This window comes from Delphinapterus leucas, chromosome 20 (genome assembly GCF_059928025.1).
Source record: "Delphinapterus leucas isolate spDelLeu-1000000601 "Yukka" chromosome 20, BTC_Dleu_Yukka2, whole genome shotgun sequence".
Classification (NCBI taxonomy): domain Eukaryota; kingdom Metazoa; phylum Chordata; class Mammalia; order Artiodactyla; family Monodontidae; genus Delphinapterus; species Delphinapterus leucas.
This window is the reverse complement of record NC_143148.1, coordinates 54,213,524-54,233,549: the sequence shown is the minus strand read 5'-3', so window position 1 is coordinate 54,233,549 and position 20,026 is coordinate 54,213,524. Positions and strand designations below refer to the sequence as shown.

General features: G+C 55.2%; 1 protein-coding gene across 5 annotated transcripts in view; it reads right to left on the bottom strand.

The window, feature by feature from the left end:
- Positions 1-20,026, bottom strand: part of CMIP (c-Maf inducing protein) — a 237,487-nt gene that overhangs the window by 21,981 nt on the left and 195,480 nt on the right. For 4 of the 5 annotated variants that reach the window (XM_022583088.3, XM_089903337.1, XM_089903338.1 and 1 more), the window contains 5 exons: positions 18,616-18,678; positions 15,829-15,909; positions 10,875-10,978; positions 9,081-9,185; positions 3,160-3,513 (listed from right to left, as the gene is read on the bottom strand). In XM_022583088.3, the coding sequence (XP_022438796.1) occupies positions 3,160-3,513; positions 9,081-9,185; positions 10,875-10,978; positions 15,829-15,909; positions 18,616-18,678 (707 nt within the window). The remainder of the gene's footprint in view (positions 1-3,159; positions 3,514-9,080; positions 9,186-10,874; positions 10,979-15,828; positions 15,910-18,615; positions 18,679-20,026) is intronic. The other variant, XM_022583089.3, reaches the window with a different exon arrangement.

The following is a 20,026-nucleotide window of genomic DNA, read 5'->3' as shown; positions in this document are numbered from 1 at the left end:
GTCCACTCTCTCGGGATGGAGCGGTGCCCGCCTGCTCCTGTGGACGCGGTCTGCCAGGCTGGGCCCAGGCTCTAAGCATGGCTTCTTTGGCCCCCACAATGCACTGATAGGACCCCTCAATTCCACATTAGAGCCTCTGTCCTTCCATTCTTTACACATTACTCTCATCTGGGGAGCCGTCCTACTGATAACAGCAGTCCACTCTCACCAAGTCCTAAATTCTCCCAATAGCCCCTCTGAGGAAGACACCCATTTTAGAGATGAGAAAACTGAGGCCCAGAGAAGCCAAGAACACTGCCTGCAGTTACACAGCAGACTAAGTCCTATGGCCGCATTTCCTCAATTCTCAGATGCACGCTTCTTGCAAACTGAGTCTGCACTGAATGCCACATTCGTGGGTTTTTTTTTTTCCCCCTCTCAAAGTGCTGTTATTAAATCGATGATGTGTCTTACTCCCAATGGTACCTTAAAATAGAGGAAACATAGTTGTAGTCAGAAAGTGTAGTAACTCCCATCTGCCCGGTGTCCATGCCTGCAAGATGCCTGCTCTGTGCTGGGGCCCGAAGCCATGCCCTCTAATGGCTGGGGGCAGCTCGACTCAGAGAGGGTGGGTAACCAGTGCAAGGTCACAAGCTAACACTGACACCCCTGGGCCCTGAACCCGGCAGTCTGGCTCTGAATCTGTGCTTTTTCCAACGTATCATGCTTTGGAGCACTTGGAGCTGCTGGGGTTTTGCGGATTTGACACATGTGAGGCCCTCCAGTGGGCCAGTGAGTCAAGCAAGCAGCAGGGTTAGAGAAGGAAAGCTGCTGGGGAAAGAAGTGATCAGGCCCACATCGTGCTCTGCGCTCCCCCAAGGTGAAAAAGGCTTCTGGACGTACAAACCCTGCTTCGTGGAGATCTCCGGGTGGGGCGGGACGTGCTGCCCTGAGCAGTGGTCAGGAAGGCCGCCCAGCGCCCAGCAGGCAGCCTCTGACGGGCCCCCTGACCCCCACCCATGACCTGGCAGCTGGGCAATGCGGGCAAGCAGGAGGTCTGGAAGCAGATCAGGAAGAACAGAGTCCTCATTCATGAGCATGTTTATGAAGAAGGAAAAAAAATGTGTGTCAACTGCATGATGAAACTCAAATCCTTAGTGCTTAATGAGAAGTATGAGTCAGGGCCCGAACTGGCAGAAGGTCTGGGAGTTCCAGGTGTCTGCGTAAAACAGCCGGAGTCAGGGGCCGCAGGAGGAGAGCCGGGCCCGGCCAGATGAGAAGGAGATGTGGGCCGCGGCTGGCCGGTCCCTCGGAGGGCTGGCCGCCACCCTGGGAGAAAGCGGGGACTCCTCCAGCCTTAAAGAGACTGAGATGTGTTCTCGGAGATGCTCTCTGAGCAGAAGTTTGAATCTGCTTTGGGTGGGGATATCGCTAATCGTGGTCGTGCCCTCAGCTGGCCTTGGCTGCCGGAACCAAGGGAGGCCTCCCCTTCTCCTCTCCGGGGCCAAAGCAAGGGCAGAGGAAGAGTTTGGGGATGCTGCAACCAGAGTCACCTCCAATCACGAGAAGCCACTGCGTAACGTGTACGCCTGTGTGTGCACACACGTGCTCACCTCCACAGACACCACAGGCCTCGCTTTTAGAGCGTGAACAGGGGCACCCCTAGGCAGCTCTCATTCACCAGGCAACCGGCAGGTAGCCTCCACCCTCCGGACCACGAGCACACTCCGGGCAGCACCCCGTTCATGAGAGCAGAACGAACGCCGCAGACGAGCAACAACGACGCAGGGACTCAGTGTGACCCCAGCAACACTGACGAGCCCCAGGAGGCAGGCCCCCCCCAGATCGAGGGGCCCTGGTGCCCTGACATTAGATAAGCACCGGGCATCGGTCAGACGCGACCATGCCGTCGTGCCCCCAACCCCTCGGAAAAGCCCATGTGCCAGCACCAACTGCACCGGGCAATGCCCATCCCTGCAAGTGGTGCCAAGTCCTGTTCTGAAGGACAGAGCTGGTGGCAGCAAGTGGGGGAGGCGTCTGCTGGGTTCTCCCGGCCCAGCTGGTCCACAGAACTGCAGAGCTCAGCGCGGGGCGGAAGGGAGTGGACAGCAAGGCCCTCCGCCTGGGGCTCAGCACCAGGCGCACATAGTCCGAGACGGGTCTGGGGTGTGAATAGTGGAACTGGAAAGACCCTTGGGGGTCAAAGACTAAGACCCCCTCCATTCTAGAGTCACACAACTGAGGCTCGGGGAGGGGCAGGCACGGTCCAAAGCACCCAGCTCAGAAGCACCACTCAGAGCAGACTGGTCTCCGGCTCCTGCTTAGAACTCCTCCCACCAGCCAGGCGCCTGGAGCCTGATCCGCATGCCATGCTCCCTCCCCCGCCCAGCGGATGAGGCTGCATGGGGGCAGCTGCTGGAACCTGACGGCAAGTACACACCACACACGTGAAGCGTGCATGCATCGTGTGACACAGAAACACACCCACACACTGGCTCATGGGCATATCTGCACACACACAGAGAGCATACACACACACTCCAGCTCTTGTGCACAAATGCTCATACCCACGTGTTGCACTCAGAGCCACTCATGCACAGAAGCAGCACAAGCACCCGGACACACCTACACTTGTGCACTTACACTCACAGGCACTCGAAACACACATACTGCCCCTATAGAGAAATCCACATCCCTCCCACATCCAACTCCTATATGTAGACACACAGACACACACAACACACAGAAACTCGGGCAATCACCCATGTGCTGTTATGCCCTCATACATCCAAGGCCATTTATACTCACACAAGGACAATTACAGATTCAGAACGAGCCCACACCCTACACAACACGCAGAGGTGTCCACACACGCACAGACATACTCGGGCCCCGTGCGCTGAAGCACATCCTGGCAGGCGTACGCACTCACACGTTCTCAAACTCATAGACACAGGTGTAGACGTCATGCTTGTGCCTGTACCCTACACACGTGTCCAGATCCTCGAGCATACGCGTACACACACAGCCGTGCACGCACGCACCCCAGAACAAGTGCCCTCACACCCTACATCTGCATCCTGTGCGCCCACACTCAGCACGCCCGCCCTTGCACGCCTCCGGCCAGCGGCAAGCCCCCTCCCCAACCCGAGGGTACCAGGCAGGCCGGGGGACACTCACAGCAGCTTGAGGATCTCCACGTAGCAGCCGAGCGTGCGGTCGGCCTGGGGGCCCAGCTCGATGCTCATGGTGCTGCAGGCGGGGCTGACCATGAGGCAGTCGATGAGGTTGGGCTCGCTGTCGTTGCCCACGCTGGCCGTCAGCGCCGGCTTGGCAGTGCTGGCGGGCTCCACCTCCACGTGGATCTCGCTGGAGGCCACGACCACCGACTTGAGCCGCGCCTCGGACAGCGTGGCTTCCTGAGACACCAGGTCTGGGCTGGGGTGCAGAAGGCGCAGAGGTAAGGTGGGCTTCCGGTCGCAGGGCTGCTGGCAGCCGTTCCGGATCTCCTTTAGGCTGGGGGAATTGTCGCGGCTGGGGGAGAGGTGGAGAGGGGCGTGAGTGCGGGCCCTGGGGGCGGGTCACAGAAGCCGCGAGCTGCCATCTAGTGGCTGCTTCCAAGCGCCAGGCTGCACGCAGCTAAGTGTCCCCGGAACCCCACGGCGGTGCGATGAGCTGGTGCTACTGTATCCCTCCCCAACAGTGAGGAGTCAGGCTCCCTCAAGGCCTCCAGACAGGGAGAGGTGGGGATGGCATCCAAACCGGGCTGCCTGTCATCGAGGCACGTGCTGTAGTCCCAGCACATAGCAGGTGGTCGACACGTTTGTGGAACGAATAAGTGATGTTAACCTCTACACAAGACCCATAAGGCCCCTGGCGTTCACCTCCACCAAAATACCTTCCCTGGCCACCTTCCGGACACACCTGTGAGACCTACTAGCGATTTTACTTCTAGTTGCTTCCTGTGGTCTAACTGTCCCCTTCCCCCTAATATCCTCGGGGCAAGGCCCAGGCCCCACCTCTGCGGCCCCATCCCTGCTGCGTGAGAAAGCTCAGCTTCTGCCCCGCACCTGGGAACACCCTTCAAAGGGATCCCAAACCCCAGATGCTAGTGCCGTGGAGTCTGCACGTCCCTCCTGTCTGCAGCACCCCACCGCTCTCGGCTAACCCCCCCATCCCGCCCCTTGCAGCATCTCCACCACCTAGAGGAACGATGCTTGTGCAGGGGGTTAACAGGTGTTAGCTGAGGAAAGGGCGCTATGGCATCACTGAGGTCACATGTGTTTGGGAAATGCTGGGCCTCTTTACAGCAGGACTTGTCAGAGCTTTGAGTCTGGGTAAAGCGCCTCCTCACTGGGTGCTTCCAAACATTACGGGGAGGCGCGCGTCAGGACAAAGGTAACTCCAGCAACGGGCTTCCTTTGTTGGTGCCCCTGGGCTGGCACGGTGCTAAGTGCTATCACGCAGACCACACAGACTTTCTCAGATATCTCTGAACGGTAGGTATTACCAGCTTCACGTTACAGGTGAGGAAAGATGCTACCAGAGGTCAAATGACTACCCTGATGACATGGCTCGTAAGTGGAGAGGACTTGGATTTGAAACCAGGTCCCTGACTGCATGTCCAAGACGCTGCATGATCCCATGCAGGTCCTCCTCCCCCACGAAGTCTTCCCTGATTTCTTCCACCCGCCGCTCTCACCCTTCCTGCCCCTGTGCCAGAACCTTCCACCCCTGGCTGGACACCAGTGTCCCTTGAGGCACTTCTAAACATCCTAATGTCCCAGTAGGTCGGAATCTCTAGGGTGGAGTCCGGACACCAGTCATGTTTAGGGCTTCCTGTGTGTGCGGTCACGGTTGAGCCCACGGCTCCAAGAGACTCAGAGCACGATGATATGATCACAAACAGCTGCTCGTCCAGTCCTTCCCGAAATGGGCCACACGCATGCGCCTGTGCTTCCCAAGAGACGCGTGTGCTCCCCGTGCACAAGGACTGGCTCAAGCACAGAACTCACACCCAGTGTGCTCAGAGGGCCTGGATTTGTCCAGCACGTGCCACGAGCCAGGCCTGAGCTGAGCCCACCAAGGATGTTTGATAAATACACTTTGAGCTTTGCTGGGGAAAAACAAAACCCTTTAGCTAAAGTCCGAGAATTCTATGCCCGATGGAAAATTGTGTGTGGTCCGGTGGAGGATGTGGCGTAGTTACTCAGAGCAAACTTGCTATCCAGTACTCAGCTCCATCCCCTTTGCCTTTGCTGGGATTTAGGAGTGGATTTTCAAGGCTGCTTGGCTTAGATTGGGCGATTTTCCAGCGAGCTATGCTAACCTGGGTCAAGTTGTCTGTTCTCTTGTGTGCAAGTACATCACGTACCTACTGAGAGCGCCGCAGATGGGCCCGGTAGACGGCACGGGGTTTTATCTTCCAGGGACTGACCGAGGGGGTGGGATGGACCTGAGCCTAGGGAAGGTCTTGCATCCCTCAGGGTGATTTCCTGGGGGAGGTGAGGGCAGAACTTGGATCCCCAGCTACTGTGGGCTGCGAGGGGGCTGGGCTGTCTTGAGCAGGGAATCAGGGCAGGCCTGAGCGGGAGGCAGCAGGGCCCGCCTCGCCCTCCCCAGGCCTCCACCCTGGGCACCTAGTAGTAACCGCCGCCTACTGGGATCCCCAAGGTCGTGCTTGGCCTCTGCAGCGGCAGCCAGAGGGGAGTCTGGAAACGGACACCTCATCAAGTCCCTTCTCTACTTAAAACCCATCGGCGACTACAACGCCCTTAGAATAAAACCTCCACAACTGACACACAGGCACAGCTCCGCCACTCAAAGCACGGTCCCCAACCAGCAGCAGCGGCGGCATTACTGGGAGTCTGTGAGACAAGCAGAGGCTCAGGCCCTGCCGCAGACCCGCTGACATGACCCCAGGAGCAGCTCAGCACGGGAGGTGGAGGTGGGAGAAGCTCAGTGGTACAAGTCTCTCCATGGCCTGGCCTTCCTCTCCAACGTCGTCTTCTGCCTCTGCCCCTCTCTCTGCTCAGGGCACACTCAGTTTCCTTCACTTCCTTCCCTGCAGTGGCCTTTAGCGTGAAGCAGATCACTTGTGGAGTTTAAGAATGCAGATTCCTGGGCCTGGCCCGGAAACGCTGCGTCCAGGAGTCTGCATTTTCAAGCAGCACTCCAGGGGACTCTAAAGCAGGTGTTTAAGGACCATGGGTAGGACGTGTGACCAATGGCAGCTCCATCTGCACTGCCGGGCCTTTGCACATGCCGTTCCCTCTGCCTGGAACGTCTTGTCCTCTTGCCTTGCTGACAGCCAGCAGGTGTCAATTTAAATATCACCTCCCTGCAGAATCCCTTCCTCACTTCCCCCTAGAGCAGGGGTTCTCAACTCTGGCCACATAATCCACTTGCCTAAGGTGTTAAAAAAAAGAAAGAACCCGATGTCAGGGGCATCCCACTTAAATCAGAATTGCAGTGGGTGGGGCCCAGGCACCTTTTTTTTTCTTCTTCTTCTTTAAGATATAACCAGTGGGATGCGGGTAAATGTCTAACAACAAAGTCTCCAGAAAAAAAGGAGCCCTGACTGGTAGTGTTTGCCAATTTTCCTGGTGTAAATACTCCCACCATGATTGAAGTCAAGCTACCAACATGCCATCCCCGACTGTGGAATTGGGAAGAGATGTGCTTCCAAGTGTGCCTGGGCTCCAGCACACCCCGGGGGTAACATCAGTCCGGTCTCGTCCACAAATCTTAGGTGCAGAGCTTTGTGACTATCACAAATTCCCCTGTGTAATAAACAGCCACCAGACCAGGGCTCCTCCTCCTGATACTTCGGACATCTGTGGCCGGACAGTTCAGATGATTCCGGGCTGCTCTGTGCGTGGCAGCGTGTTCAGCAGTATCCCTGACTTCCACCACCGGATGCCGGCAGCAGCCCTCCTTCTGCAGCCCAGAATGTCTCCGGACGTTGCCGGATATCCCCGGGGGGTCAGAGCTGCCCCCAGCTGAGAACCACTGACCAAGATCAAGATGTGAAACATTTCCAAGGGCCCAGAAGCTCCTCTCACGCCTTTCCACCTAAGTCCCTGCCCCGAGGCTGCCACTATTCTGGCCTCTATCACCAGAGATTGGTTTTGCCTGATCTTGAAACTCAAGGGACGAGATTCACACTCTGTGCATCTTTCGGGTCTGGCTTCTTTTCCTCCATATTGCGTCTGTAAGGTTAGTTCACTGCTTGCTGGTTGCACTAGTTTGTCCATTCTTGCTGTCCTGCAGTGCGCCTTCGTGTGAACACACCACAACTTACCCGTTCTACGGTTGAAGGACGCTGGGGTTGAGGCAGGCCCTAGTTTGGGGCTATTACAAATGCTGCTGCTGTAAACCTTCTTGTGCATGCCTTATGATGAACACACCGAAGCGATGAGAGCTGGGTCCCAGGCTTTCTGTGTGTTTAGCTTCTGTCAAGCCTTCCCAGGTGACGCTGACATGCAGCCAGGGCTGAGGCTCCTCGCCGTGGACCACGTTAATTACGCCTCTGGCGTCTTTCATCACAGCCCTGATGAAACCGCTCACATTCTCCCTCCCACCCCCTCCACCCACTGCCACACCATCCGCTCTGGGAGGGCAGGGGCCCCATCGGCGGGTTTGCTTTTGTACCTTCAGCACCTGGCACAGCAGGGACCCTCACTAAACAAGTGTTGAAAGGGTGAGAGAAGGACAGAGGCTGGCTGTTGCTGTGCACAGTGTGCACGGGTCCTAATTCTGGTTCTTTCCATCTCTGTCCTTCTCCTAGGGTGGGAACTGGGAAAGAGATTCCATTCTGCTTCCTGCTCCCAAGTCAGGGAAACCCTGCTCGAGGGCAGCCAGGCAGAGCCTTGGAGACGCAGAGGGAAAACGCTGGCAGGTGCTGTTTCCTGTTCCTGCCCCGAAACCTAAGTCCCAGCTCAGGTGTCCGCGGAGCGAGCCCCGGGAGGGTGGGTGAGGCGGAGGCTTCAGGAGGAAGAGGAGCCTGCGAGCCTGTGACACCCCTGATGCTCTTCCTACTTGCTGGGATGGCCGGGGCTTGAAATGCATGCGGATCAGCTCCAGAGCTGCAGTGTATGAGGCCAAGGGCAAGTGACCATCCATGTACACAGGGATGCCGAGGACGGCTGTACAGGCCGTGCCTTACTCTCTACTGCCTCCTCCTTTTTTTTGGCTTTTAATATAACATGCTGTAGGGCATGGAACAGGCACCTGGGAATGACCAGCATGACATCTTCATGTTGCCCTGTTTGCACAGGTTTTCAGTGATGCTCCACTGCCTTTCCTTTAAGGACTGAAATACATTCCTGCGATGCTCCCAGCTCTAGCGGTGCCTAGACACATTTTGGTCCTCTCCGAGTTGTGCAGTACTCCACCTGAACAACTGGACAGGGCGGCTGCAGAAGATGCCATCTGTGCCCTGCACATCATACCTTCTCTGATGACCCCAGAGATCACCAGAGAAAGTTCTATATGACCAATGGCATCCACGTCACGCTGCATCCCAGGAGCCAACCTCAATCCGGGAAGAATGGGAGCTGGTAAGTAACTACCCCGGTGTCATCATCCCTCAGGGGAGGGACTCCGAGAGAACATTCCACAGTCTCCCGGGAGGTCCCACTGGGACACGCACAGGTGCCTGCAGTGGTCACCTGCTTACGAACATCGAGTCTGCTGGCTGTCCTCCCTTCCCAGGCTCCCTCCCACTGCTTCCTGGGGTTACCTCCCTAATAAGCTGCTTGCACCCAAACCCTGGGGGACCCAGGACAGTGGCTCCGTCATGTCTTCTTCCGGTTACATGTGCCCGCTGGTGAGAAATCTTCAGAATAAAACACTTGTTCCTAAAGCCAAGTCAACACGATGGCCTTGCAGTGCCAGTATTGATTCACAGTGTTTGCTTTTCCAGTCACATCCCTGGGTTCTGGGCCCTGGCACCAGTGAACACAGGGGATTTGGCAAACGCACTTGAGGCAGGTCCAGTGGAAGCCACTCCACCTCCCTGCCTGGCCAGGTGTGTACAGGTCACCGTCCTTGGGGCAAGCGTGTCCCACCCAGGCCCTCCCGAGGCGGTGGGGACTGACCTGTTGATGAACTCTTCGTAGCAGGAGTAGATGGCGGCCAGGCACACAGCTACCAGGTTGGGCAGGACCCGGGGGTGGGGGCAGTGCCCCGTGGGGCCGTGCATGCTAGAAAAGAGGAGAGGGCTAGGTGAGGTGATGGCAGGGTGGAGGGGGAGGCGGGGTGCCCTTCAGACACACACTGGGGGGTGGGATGGGGGTCACCCCAAGTCCTCTGCTGGGGGGTTGGCAACACCGGGATTTGCGTCCTGGCTCTGCCATGTGCAGGCAGCAGAGAGCCAAGCTCTGGACCGTGGGCTCCAGATCCAGGGAGCCTGTGTTCACGCCCAGCTGAGTGGCCTTGGCAAGCTTCTTAAACTCTGCACTGTTTCCTAAGCTAGAAAATGGGGACAACGGCCCCCTCCTCAGTGGGTACCGTGAGGATCTAATTTTCTAATTCATGGGAAGAGTTAGCAGACAGTGGCCATACGTCCTGTGTCTGTAATTCATGCCCAGCGGTTCTGTAACAATCATTCACCTCATTTTCTTTTCCAAGTGGCCTGCTTTGAAAGAAAAGTTATTATGGTCAACCTGATCCTGGCCTAGCATGAGGTCTGGGACACATTTGCTAAGTCCTCCATAAATGCCAGCCATTGTTATGCGTCACAGCTATGTCTGTGCCTCAGTTTTCTCATCTGTAAAATGGGGCTAATATCCCTACTCCCAGGGCTGCTTGGGGCCTGGGGATAATACCTGTAACATTCCCGGAAAATCGGTGTGGCCGTTGGGACTAAGAGGCCTAACCTGAAACAATTTCATAAACCATTACTGGGTGCTTTAAAGGGACCCTGGGGTCACCAGGGTTCCAGCAGGACAACTTTTTTTTTTTTTTTTAATTTATCTATTTTTCTTTGGCTGTGCCGCGTGGCATGCAGGATCTTAGTTCTCCGACTAGGGATGGAACCCGTGCCCCCTGCAGTGGAAGTGCAGAGTCTTAACCACTGCACTGCCAGGGAAGTGCCCAGAAGGACACATTCCTTGGGTTTGGAAATGCTTTATGAGTTTCAGGTGACTATCTTTTGGAACCTGGCTTCGACAGGCTATCACGATTTTCTTAAAAAATGAGAAGAGTAGTGATGACGACCACTAACGTTCCCATCACACTTAGGCACCGTTCTCGGTGTTTATGTGTATAAGCTCACAGAATCCTCATGTTACCTAGATGAAGTAAGTACTATAGTTCTCATCTTACAGATGAGGAAACTGAGGCACAGAAAAAAATTTTAAAAATCAAAACAAAAGCACCCCCTCCCCGCCCCAAACACCAAAAGTAAGAGTCAGAATATCAGGCTTCCTCTAGGCCAAGTCTGGGAGGTGGCTGTTCAAATCTCCAATGATGACTCTCCTGGGCTAGCAGGAGATCGTTCCCTACACACCCAGCACCCACAGGCGGGATCCACAGAAATCCTCTTATTATTTAGGACTCTTAACCATTTCCTGAGTTCCTACTGAGCATCAGGCACTGTGCTAGGGGCTTCCTCATATATCACCTTATTTAACTGCATGACAACCCCTGTGGATAGCAGAGGAAAGAGGATCAGAGAGGTACAGCGACTGGCTCAATGTCACACAGCAAGCGAGTGCCTCAGACCACATGGGGTCAGGAGGACGCAGGAGACCCTCGTAAAAGATGAGACGCTTGGGGCCTCTGAACGCCAGCAGCTCCTCTCCAGGCATCAATGGAGTGAGTGGTTCTGGGTGCAGAGGAAAGCTGGCTTGCAGGCCAGGAAGGGGAGGGGGCCCGGCTGAGGAACCCACCTCTGAATGAACTTCTTCACCACCTCCATCCCCGCGTTGAGCTCGTTCAAGGCAAGGATGTACTCCTGAGTAAACAGCCTCAGTCGCGGGCACTTGCCAAAGTCCTGCAGAGAGAGCAGAGGGCAGGAGCTGGGGAGACAGGCAGGCAGGAGGCCAGAGGGGTGGTGGGACCCCACTCTGCCCCGAGACATTGGGGTGGAAGGCAACGGGGACATGCCAGCCATCTCTTCCTAAAAGCACAAGTATCTTTCACTCGAAGGGACCGGCCCTGTCACCCTCTCCTCACAACTCCCGATGGCTGCCCGTGGAGATGGGAGATGGCCTGCCACAGGAGGGTCCCTGACACCTGTCACCCACCCTGTGGGTCAGCGTGCCACCCAGACATGCTCGGAGAACAGCCCAGCTGGTGTGTTTCCCTTCCGCGCGGCTGCACGGGGGCCTGCAGATGCCCAGCTGGCCTCCAGCGAGGACCGGCTCCTCTTGTGCAGTCCTCCGAGAGTTTCTGGGCCCCCTGCTTTCTCAGCTAAGAGGGGAAAGGCCAACATCCGAGGTGGCTGTCGGCTTGGGGACTTGTCAGGAGAAGCAGCACAGGCGGTGCAGGAGAGAAGGGCGTGGGCCAGGAAAGGACCGCGTCCCTTCCCACGTCACTGGACTTCTGAACCCGCGTGCTGGGCTGTGAACGGCCAGGAGGGCAAGTCACGGTGTGGTGATGAGGCTGACCAGTAAGACATCAGAGGGAAGCCCGGTGGTCTCCAAACTCCGCTGTTTCTTCTCCTGCCCCTGCTCAGGGGGAACCCACTTAATAAAAAGCAACCTGGATCAGACTCTAATCTAAAATAAAGCCTGTGGAGACTTCCCTTGTAGATCTAACCGATCCTGCGGGTCCTGGGGAAAGCCCACATCAGAACACGGCCCGCCCACGCCCTCCTGCCAGCTCACAGGAGCGAGTTTCTAGAGCGCCTGGTGCTTCTTCAACCTGGAGTGAGAGGCTGAATTAGTATCCTCAAGACGATGGGGGCTCGTCTGCTTCCATCCTGCCTACTAGGGTTATGCCTTTGCATAAGGAGGGCAGCAAAAGCCACGAGAAAGCCCAGAAGGATCTACACACGCACGTGCGTGCACACACACACCACAAATACATATGTACATACACGCACACACAGAGCGTTGGGCTAGAGGATGGGGCCCCTGCATGAAGAGAAGATGGAAGCTTGATTGTGCTTTCAAACTGAGGAAGTTGCCCAGAGTCCCTGAGTCCCCAGGAAAAGGGTAACAGGAAAGCTGTGTGGCCTTGTGCAGCCATGGCCCTCTCTGGGCCTCACTGTCTCCACCGTGGAACGAGAGTTGAAGAAACGATCTCTAGGCCCCTTCCACCCTTAACGTTTTATGATTCTATGAAAACTGATTCAACTAAGCCCTGCTAACTGCCATTACCTCTGTTATTAGATTTCTGGATAGTCAAGGTCATTTCCCTGGAAATTAACATTATAGATGGGTCTGGTGGCCTTTTAACATGTGGGTGAGGGACATTTTGCCTCTTTGGCAAAGTCAAATTATGTTGCCTTTGGAAAGTAGGAGGTCAGATCACGGGCCACTAGAGGCCACAGCCACATCTTCTTGTCGCCTCTGCCACAAGAACACACCAATGAGTGGCATGTGGGCACAGGAGCCGTGATCATTCTTGGGGATGCAGTTGAACAAACTGTTTAGAATCTCCAGGGGAACATACTTAAGGGATGCTTCCATTTGTATCTAGTTTTTATTGTGGCCCAAGGAGTAACACTCTTCGAGACTCTTAACCTAGATTCAGTTTGCTCATCCCTGAAACGGGACACGGGATATAGTGACAAAAGATGCACTCTGAGAGTAGGGGAAGCTCTGAAATCCCAGAATACCACGGGGGTGTGTGACCTTCCCCATTTCCCAAACATTCAAGCATGTCCTTGAGAAACACTGCACGTGGGGGGAAGTCAGGGCTCAGGCTGTGCTGACAGGTACCCACACCAGCTCCGAAATGCTGTCCCGGCCGATAATTGAGGTTTAGGGAGTGTGAAGTCGGTGACACCGAAGGCCCGCAGCGCTTCCCGTGCCTGGTGTGAGCCACAATCACATTTGTCTCTTCTGCAGGAGGGCCTAATTCCCCCACCCTGTCCTCTCTACAGTTCTCTTTGACATAGTTCAGTGTGTAGTTAGTGGACTTTAAGAGCAAGTGGGATTGTGAAGTGTTACAGCATCCCCAGACCCCGGGACCATACGGGGGAGTTCTTTAAAAGTGAAGTAAGCATTCATGCCCGAGGGTCCCCAGTCTCTGCCAGGCCACAAAAGATGCTATAAATTCTGGATCTGCCTTGTAGCTGTTCTGATTCTTATCCAGAAAATTACACAGTCAACACTCCAGGCCCATAAAACTAACCAGGTATAAGGGAGATGCTGTATGGTTAAGCCTTGGGAGGCTGCCTGAAATTTGACATTTTCCCCTTTGAAGTCAGATGTCCTAAAAGAACCCTTACTAAACAGCCTATTGACTACCATGGAATGCGCAAAAATGCTTACGCACCTGAGGAGGCATGGACCCTGGCCAGGGGTGCCCTGGGGATGTGGCTCTGTCACTGACGTGTTGTGATGAGAGAAGGTCCTTTGCAAAAGAAACTCCAGAACCTTTGCTCTGGACTCTGAAAGGGCATGGCCCTCACCTCACACTACATCCACAGTGACTTTAAAGTTAACAATCAGGGGACTTCCCTGGTGGCGCGGTGGTTAAGAATCTGCCTGCCAGTGCAGGGGACACGGGTTCCAGCCCTGATCCGGGAAGATCCCACGTGCCGCGGAGCAACTAAGCCCGTGTGCCACAACTACTGAGGCCGCACACCACATTTAGTGAAGCCCGCACGCCTAGAGCTCGTGCTCCGCAACAAGAGAAGCCACCGCAATGAGAAGCCCGCACACCACAACTAGAGAAAGCCCGTGCGCAGCAATGAAGACCCAAAGCAGCCAAGAATGAATAAATAAATAAATAAATAAACAAACGGGGGGGGGGGGAAGTAAACAATCAGGGACCTTTTCCTCCCAGCTGGCCCAGGCCACAGAGTGCCCTTGCAATGATTAAAGCCTAAATTAAGGCAGCACACACACACACACACACACACACCCATCCCCCAGGGGAGTTTCTTTGTTAGTTCTTGTTCAGAAAACAAGAAATACATTTATCTCAAATTAAGGAGGATCTCAGAAATAAGCAACAATTTAATTATGGTGTGTGATCACTCAGGGATAATGGTAAAGAGAATCTGTAGGGTACCAACATGGTACAACCGGTAGTGGCTGCTTGGAATGCTGTGCAGAGAAAGACTCTGAAGCTAACTCTGGGCTCTGCAGGAGGAGTGCTGTAATCGGCTAATGATGTCTGCCGGGGTGTGGGATGGGGGAGAGTGGCACATGTGTCACACTTTCCATTCCTGACTGGGGAAGGGGGTAGGTTATGTACTATGCTTTGGGGATCTGGTGTGGAGACAGGAAAGCTACCTCACAAACAAAATTGTGAGCAGGTCACCCCTTTTCAGAGCTGTTTTCACATGCTGCCTGTCGACAGGGTGGGGGGGCAGTAGTCACGGTCACCCCACAACCGATTCAGTGGCCCAACGTGTGATGCAATGACACAGATGCTTCCACGCCACCCAGGCAACGTCAGTCCAGGTTGGTGGCTGGCTCAGCAGAGCCTGTTGGAACACCAGCCCTTGCTTTAGACTGCCGGCTCCCTAGCACCACTCGTGAGAGACCACACCTGCCCACAGGGCCCTGAGTAGCCTACGGAAATCACGGCTGCCCACAGGTCCCGGGAGGACCCACGGCCCTTCCTGGGTTTCCGCTTCCTCATCTGTAGAAGGAGGTCACGGGCTGTCCTGGGGGTCACGTGACATAACACACTGGAGCGTCACACTGCATCCGGCTCTGAAAGGTGCTCCGTAAATACCTGAGAGTAGGTGCTAGTTGTTCTTATTCCCAGCTGGGGCCCTGGGGCCAGTTAGAGGACTTTGCTCAGCCTCAGTTTCCCCATGTGTAACCCAGAGAAAACAATGACATTTGCTGCTCTCACTGGACTGAGGACAGAATGCAAAAGGGCCAGCAGATTACAAGAGCCCGGACCACTGAGTGCATAATGAAATTCTGTGCCTATGTTTTTTAAAATTAACCTAATTTAAGTCCATACTTTATGCGGATTTCCTCCATTTTCCCCTAATGTCCTTTTTCTGTCCCAGGATCCCATCCAGAAAACTCCACTGCAATTACTCATCATGTCTCCTAGGGCCTCTATGCTGTGACCGCTTCTCAGACTCTCCTTGTGTTCGATGACCTGGCAGTTCTGAGGGCCATCAGGTGTTCTGTAGAATGTCCCTCAGCTGGGATTAGTCTGACGTTTTTGTTATGATTAGGCTGAGGGGGTGGGTTTGAGAGAGAAGACCCGCGAGGTCCAGGGCCCTCCTCCTCACATCACACCAAGGGTACATGCCGCACTGTGACTTAACACTGTGGACGGTGACCCTGACCTCTGGCTGAGGTCATGACTGTCAGGTTTCTGCACTGTACAGCCCTCTTTCTGCCCTTTCCATGGACGCTCCTATGGGTAGCCCCCTCTTAAGGAGTGAGGAGTTCCCTCCCCTTCCTCCAGGGCTGAGTTTCTACAGATATTATTTGTGACTCTACACACCTATCTCTTCTCTCCCAGCCACATTATTTTTGTCATTCTTACCGTGGAAAGATTCCTCCTGTTGTCTTAAGAGCAAAAACCAGAACCAAGCCGGGCAGGGTGCATGAAAACCCACAGGGTGCAACAGAACCCCAAGCCCAGTCCCTGGCCGTCAGCCTCCAACCCCATCCCAAAATCTTAGGAAAAGTGAAAGACTGGAAGCTTGTGCCCCTCCCCTGGCTCTGTGGTCCGGGCGTCGGGGGAACTTACCATGTTATGCTTGAGGATTCTCTGGACCACGGGGGTGAACACTTCAATGACCACCATAGACCGGGGCCGCTCTCTGCAGTGCTGGGGAGGCAGGAGGAAATGGTCAGCACCGAGCCTGGCGGGGTCCAGCCGGGGCCTGCGGAAGCCCTGACCGTGGTCTGTGGCTCGGGGCAGTGAGCCCGGCTCTGGTGCCTGGGTTCCCCTGCTCAATACTGCTGCATACCTTTTTGTTCATTTTGGGGGAGTGAGAAAAGTGGGTGGGGATGGAATCTTCTGTTTGCTTTTTGTTTTGATCTGACTGACGGTCTGAGATTGTTTCAGGGGGTACAGACAGGAGTCCGTTCCCACACAATCCTATTTAACAGGGCAAGATCCCCACAGCACTAAGGTTCGGCGCGCGCGTGGTCTACCAGAGGAGTTTCTTGAAAATCAGGTGCAAGAATACCGGGGTTAGTGCTTGGATGCCAGAATCTCGAAAATTCTGTGACTTCTCAATTGAAGGCTTTGATAAGCTGGCTGCAGGGTGCAGGCCACACGCAGCTCTTGGAAGTATTTTATCTCACCAGCATGGGGTTTTTGTTTTTCAAAGTGAAACTGAAGGTCTTCAGGTGGAACAGACTATGTGCTGCTCTACCACATTTAAACCTGCCTGGGCCTGAAGGTGCTGTTTCCAACCCTGGAAGAGGACACTGGACTTGGGATATTAGAAATCCTAGACTATTCTTGATAAGTAAACTTTCCCCAAATCTCGGGGTCCTGGCTTCCAAGTCTGGCAGGAGAGGCTGCCTGGGTGTGTCCAGAGAGCTGGCCAAGTGGACCCGGTGGAGGCGACTTTGTCCCCTCAAGCCTTCCTCTCTGGGTGGGCTGCCTGATGGAGGAAGTGCTGAGGCTGCGACTCCAATCCCCCCCCGCCCCGCCACCCGAGGGAAAACAGCCCTGAGTCTCACCGATCCCTGTGCCTGGGCCCCTCGCTCCAAATGGCAGGGCAGCTACCCAGGGAGTTCTATCAGGAAATGCCAAAAGGGATGGTGTCCTCCACATCACTGTTTTTCAAACTGTGCTACCAGGAACCCTCAGGTATGATTTACTTTGAACAAAGGTCCATTGTTCTAGAACAAAAGTCTGAACGCCCTGAGATCTGGGAGAAACCACCCTGCTTGAGAGGGGAACAAGGAGCAGGTCTGGATTAAATGGGACAAAATACTAAGAGAGGAGATGACCCGCCGAGACAGGTAAGGGAGCAGCTGGCCGCTCTCTCAGGAGCCCATACACTGGGTGACCTGCCTGCCCTGCTTGGGGGCACAACGCCAGGTGCTGGGGGCAGAGAAGGCCTGTCTTAGTCGTGTGCAGTCCCACCAAGTGGTTACTCCTTCCGCAGCTGTTCCCCACGGGGGAGGGGGGCCTTGGTACAGCACAGGGCCCGATGCCTATACATGCCCTTGCACACACACACACAATTGTACACTCGGGGCTCACCCGCGTGGGCCAGAGGGCACGCACTGGCACACGCCCACATTAAGAGATGCACCTGGGCATTTCAGTTAGCAGGCTGGGCCCACCCTCTGCTCTGTGGGTCGCTGGGAAAGGTCTGCTGATGGAGAGACAGGGCCAAAGAGGATGATGTGATCCTGTCTCCCTAAAGCTTGCGTCCCCTAACACACATAGAGGACATGCTCCCTGGGTGAGGGGACAGAGGAGCAATAAGTGCACCACGGTCCCCTTCACCCCAGAACCAGCAGGTCCCTAGGAGCCCGCTCTGCCACGCCACGCGCCTGTCTCACTGGTGCACACAGCCCACACCCCCAAAGGACGGTGTGTGGCCATGGAAGGAACAAGCTCGGTGAAGGGGGTCGGCGAGAGGAAGAGCAGGGGAGCGCTGGGAAAGCAGCAAAGCCAGGCCCTGTGACTTTCCAAGGACATCAGACCATTGCATTAAAAAAAATCACCCAGGGGCTTCCCTGGTGGCGCAGTGGTTGAGAGTCCGCCTGCCGATGCACGGGACACGGGTTCGTGCCCCAGTCCTGGAAGATCCCACATGCCGCGGAGCGGCTGGGACCTTGAGTCATGGCCGTTGAGCCTGCGTGTCCGGAGCCTGTGCTCCGCAACGGGGGGAGGCCACAACGGTGAGAGTCCCACGTACAGGAAAAAAAAAAAAAAAAAAAAAAATCACCCAGCAAAGGATCAAACAGGATCGTGTGCTGGTCCAGCCCCCGGGCCACCAAGGTGCTCTCAGACGGGGGATGCCTGGTCCCTGACGTGCTCTGGGGATGTTCCACGTACATCCCACTGCAAGGCTGGCCTGGCGTGGGGTCCCTGGGACTGGATGTCCTGCACCAGGGCTCCTCCAAGCTCACCTGGCATCCCCCGCCTGCCTGCCCTGTTCAGGGAAAGCCCCACGGCTGTGCCCTCACTGTGGGCCGGCTGGTGCTCACAGGAGCCCTGGCTAATAATAATAGCCCAGCTCTGATGTCAGGAGCTCAGAAAGTCTGCTGCAAACTTCTCCCAAGACAGCCAGGAAGACATTCCAAGGAAAACTCTGATGCTCCTCCCTGACCTGCTGGTCTGACCCTGGGTCTCGCTTATCACCTGTCTGGCGGAGAGGGGGCTGTAACCCAAGAATGGGGTGCCTGGCTTGTCTCTGGCTGTGTCTGGGGCCCTGACCTGGGTCGGGGCCGGGGGAGGGTCTAAGTTTGGTTTTCAGCAAATTTTGCAAAACCAACCCCTGCCATGCACATACTGAGACGGGCTGCTTCCTGAAAACACAGGCCTGCTTCAGCAGTGCCATACCTTGCAAAAGAATTCACAGAGATCTGGTGGTGGATGGTTGTTTTCCAGCAAAGGAGCGATTGCCTGAAAGAAAAGGAACAAACGTCAGTCGGAATCTCTTGGAAGGAACTGTAGGGGTGGGGGTGGGGGTGTCTACGTAAGATGGTTAACTCACGGTGGAAAGCACAACCTCCTTGTCACCCTCTGGGCAAAAAAGCCATCCTCTAACTTGCTGGCCAGAGCTCCTAAATTGTGTGTGTGTGGGGGTACGTGGCTCCCACTGAGAAGCTGATAAAATCTCTGGGCTGCCCCCTAGAAAAATATACATCTGTAACGATGCATGCAACTTTAGGGGTTTCACGACCTGCTGATGACCATCCGCGTCCCCCATGGATCAACAGTCCCTGCCTACGAGGCAGGACGCGTGGTGGTTATAAGCCCAGGCTTTGGGGGCAGAGTTCTGGGTGCAAGTCCTGCTTCAGGCACTTGCTATGATGTGACCATTAGAGCAAGTTATTTCATCTCTCTTAACCCTGTGGTCCCCACCAGGAAGGTGAACCAGAGAGCATCACTTTGAGGGTGAGCGGAGGTAATCTGTGCAGAGAAGGCTTCTTAGCCTGGCCCTGTGAGCACCTGCGGCTGGCCCTTGCTTGCAGCGCAGCTGTCCTGTGCACTGCAGGATGTCTGGTAGCATCCTTGCTCTCAACCCCGAACCCAACCATGACAATCAAAACTGTCTCCAGGGCTTCCCTGGTGGCGCAGTGGTTGAGAGTCCGCCTGCCGACGCAGGGGACACGGGTTTGTGCCCCGGTCTGGGAAGATCCCACATGCCGCGGAGCGGCTGGGCCCGTGAGCCATGGCCGCTGAGCCTGTGTGTCCGGAGCCTTTGTTCCGCAACGGGAGAGGCCACGACAGTGAGAGGCCCGTGTACCGCAAAAAACAACAACAACAACAAAAAAAACCTGTCTCCAGATGCACTTCATTTTATATTAAGGGAGGTTAGAATTTCTAATGCCCCTTGAATTCATTCCTCACCGAGCCTTTTTTTTTTTTTTTTTTTTTAATTTTTAAAAATTTGGCTGTGCTGCGTGGCGTGTGGGATCCTAAGTTCCCCGACCAGGGATTGAACCCGCGCCCCCTGCATTGGAAGTGTGGAGTCCTAACCACTGGACTGCCAGGGAAGTCCCACCACCGAGCCTTCTTAGGCCAGCTGTACACTGTTACCTGTTCCCACTGCCATTCCTGTGCAAGGTTCCCATGGCTCAGATGGTGTTTGATTCTTGATTTTTCTGCCCCTTTCATAATTTCTGTTTTAACGATTTTGCTAAATTTCAAATTCAAATAAAAAATTGGAACAATGGAAAAAAAGCTATGTCCAGACATCGCCAAATTCCCCCTGGGGGACAAAATCGGCCCCAATTGAGAACCCCTG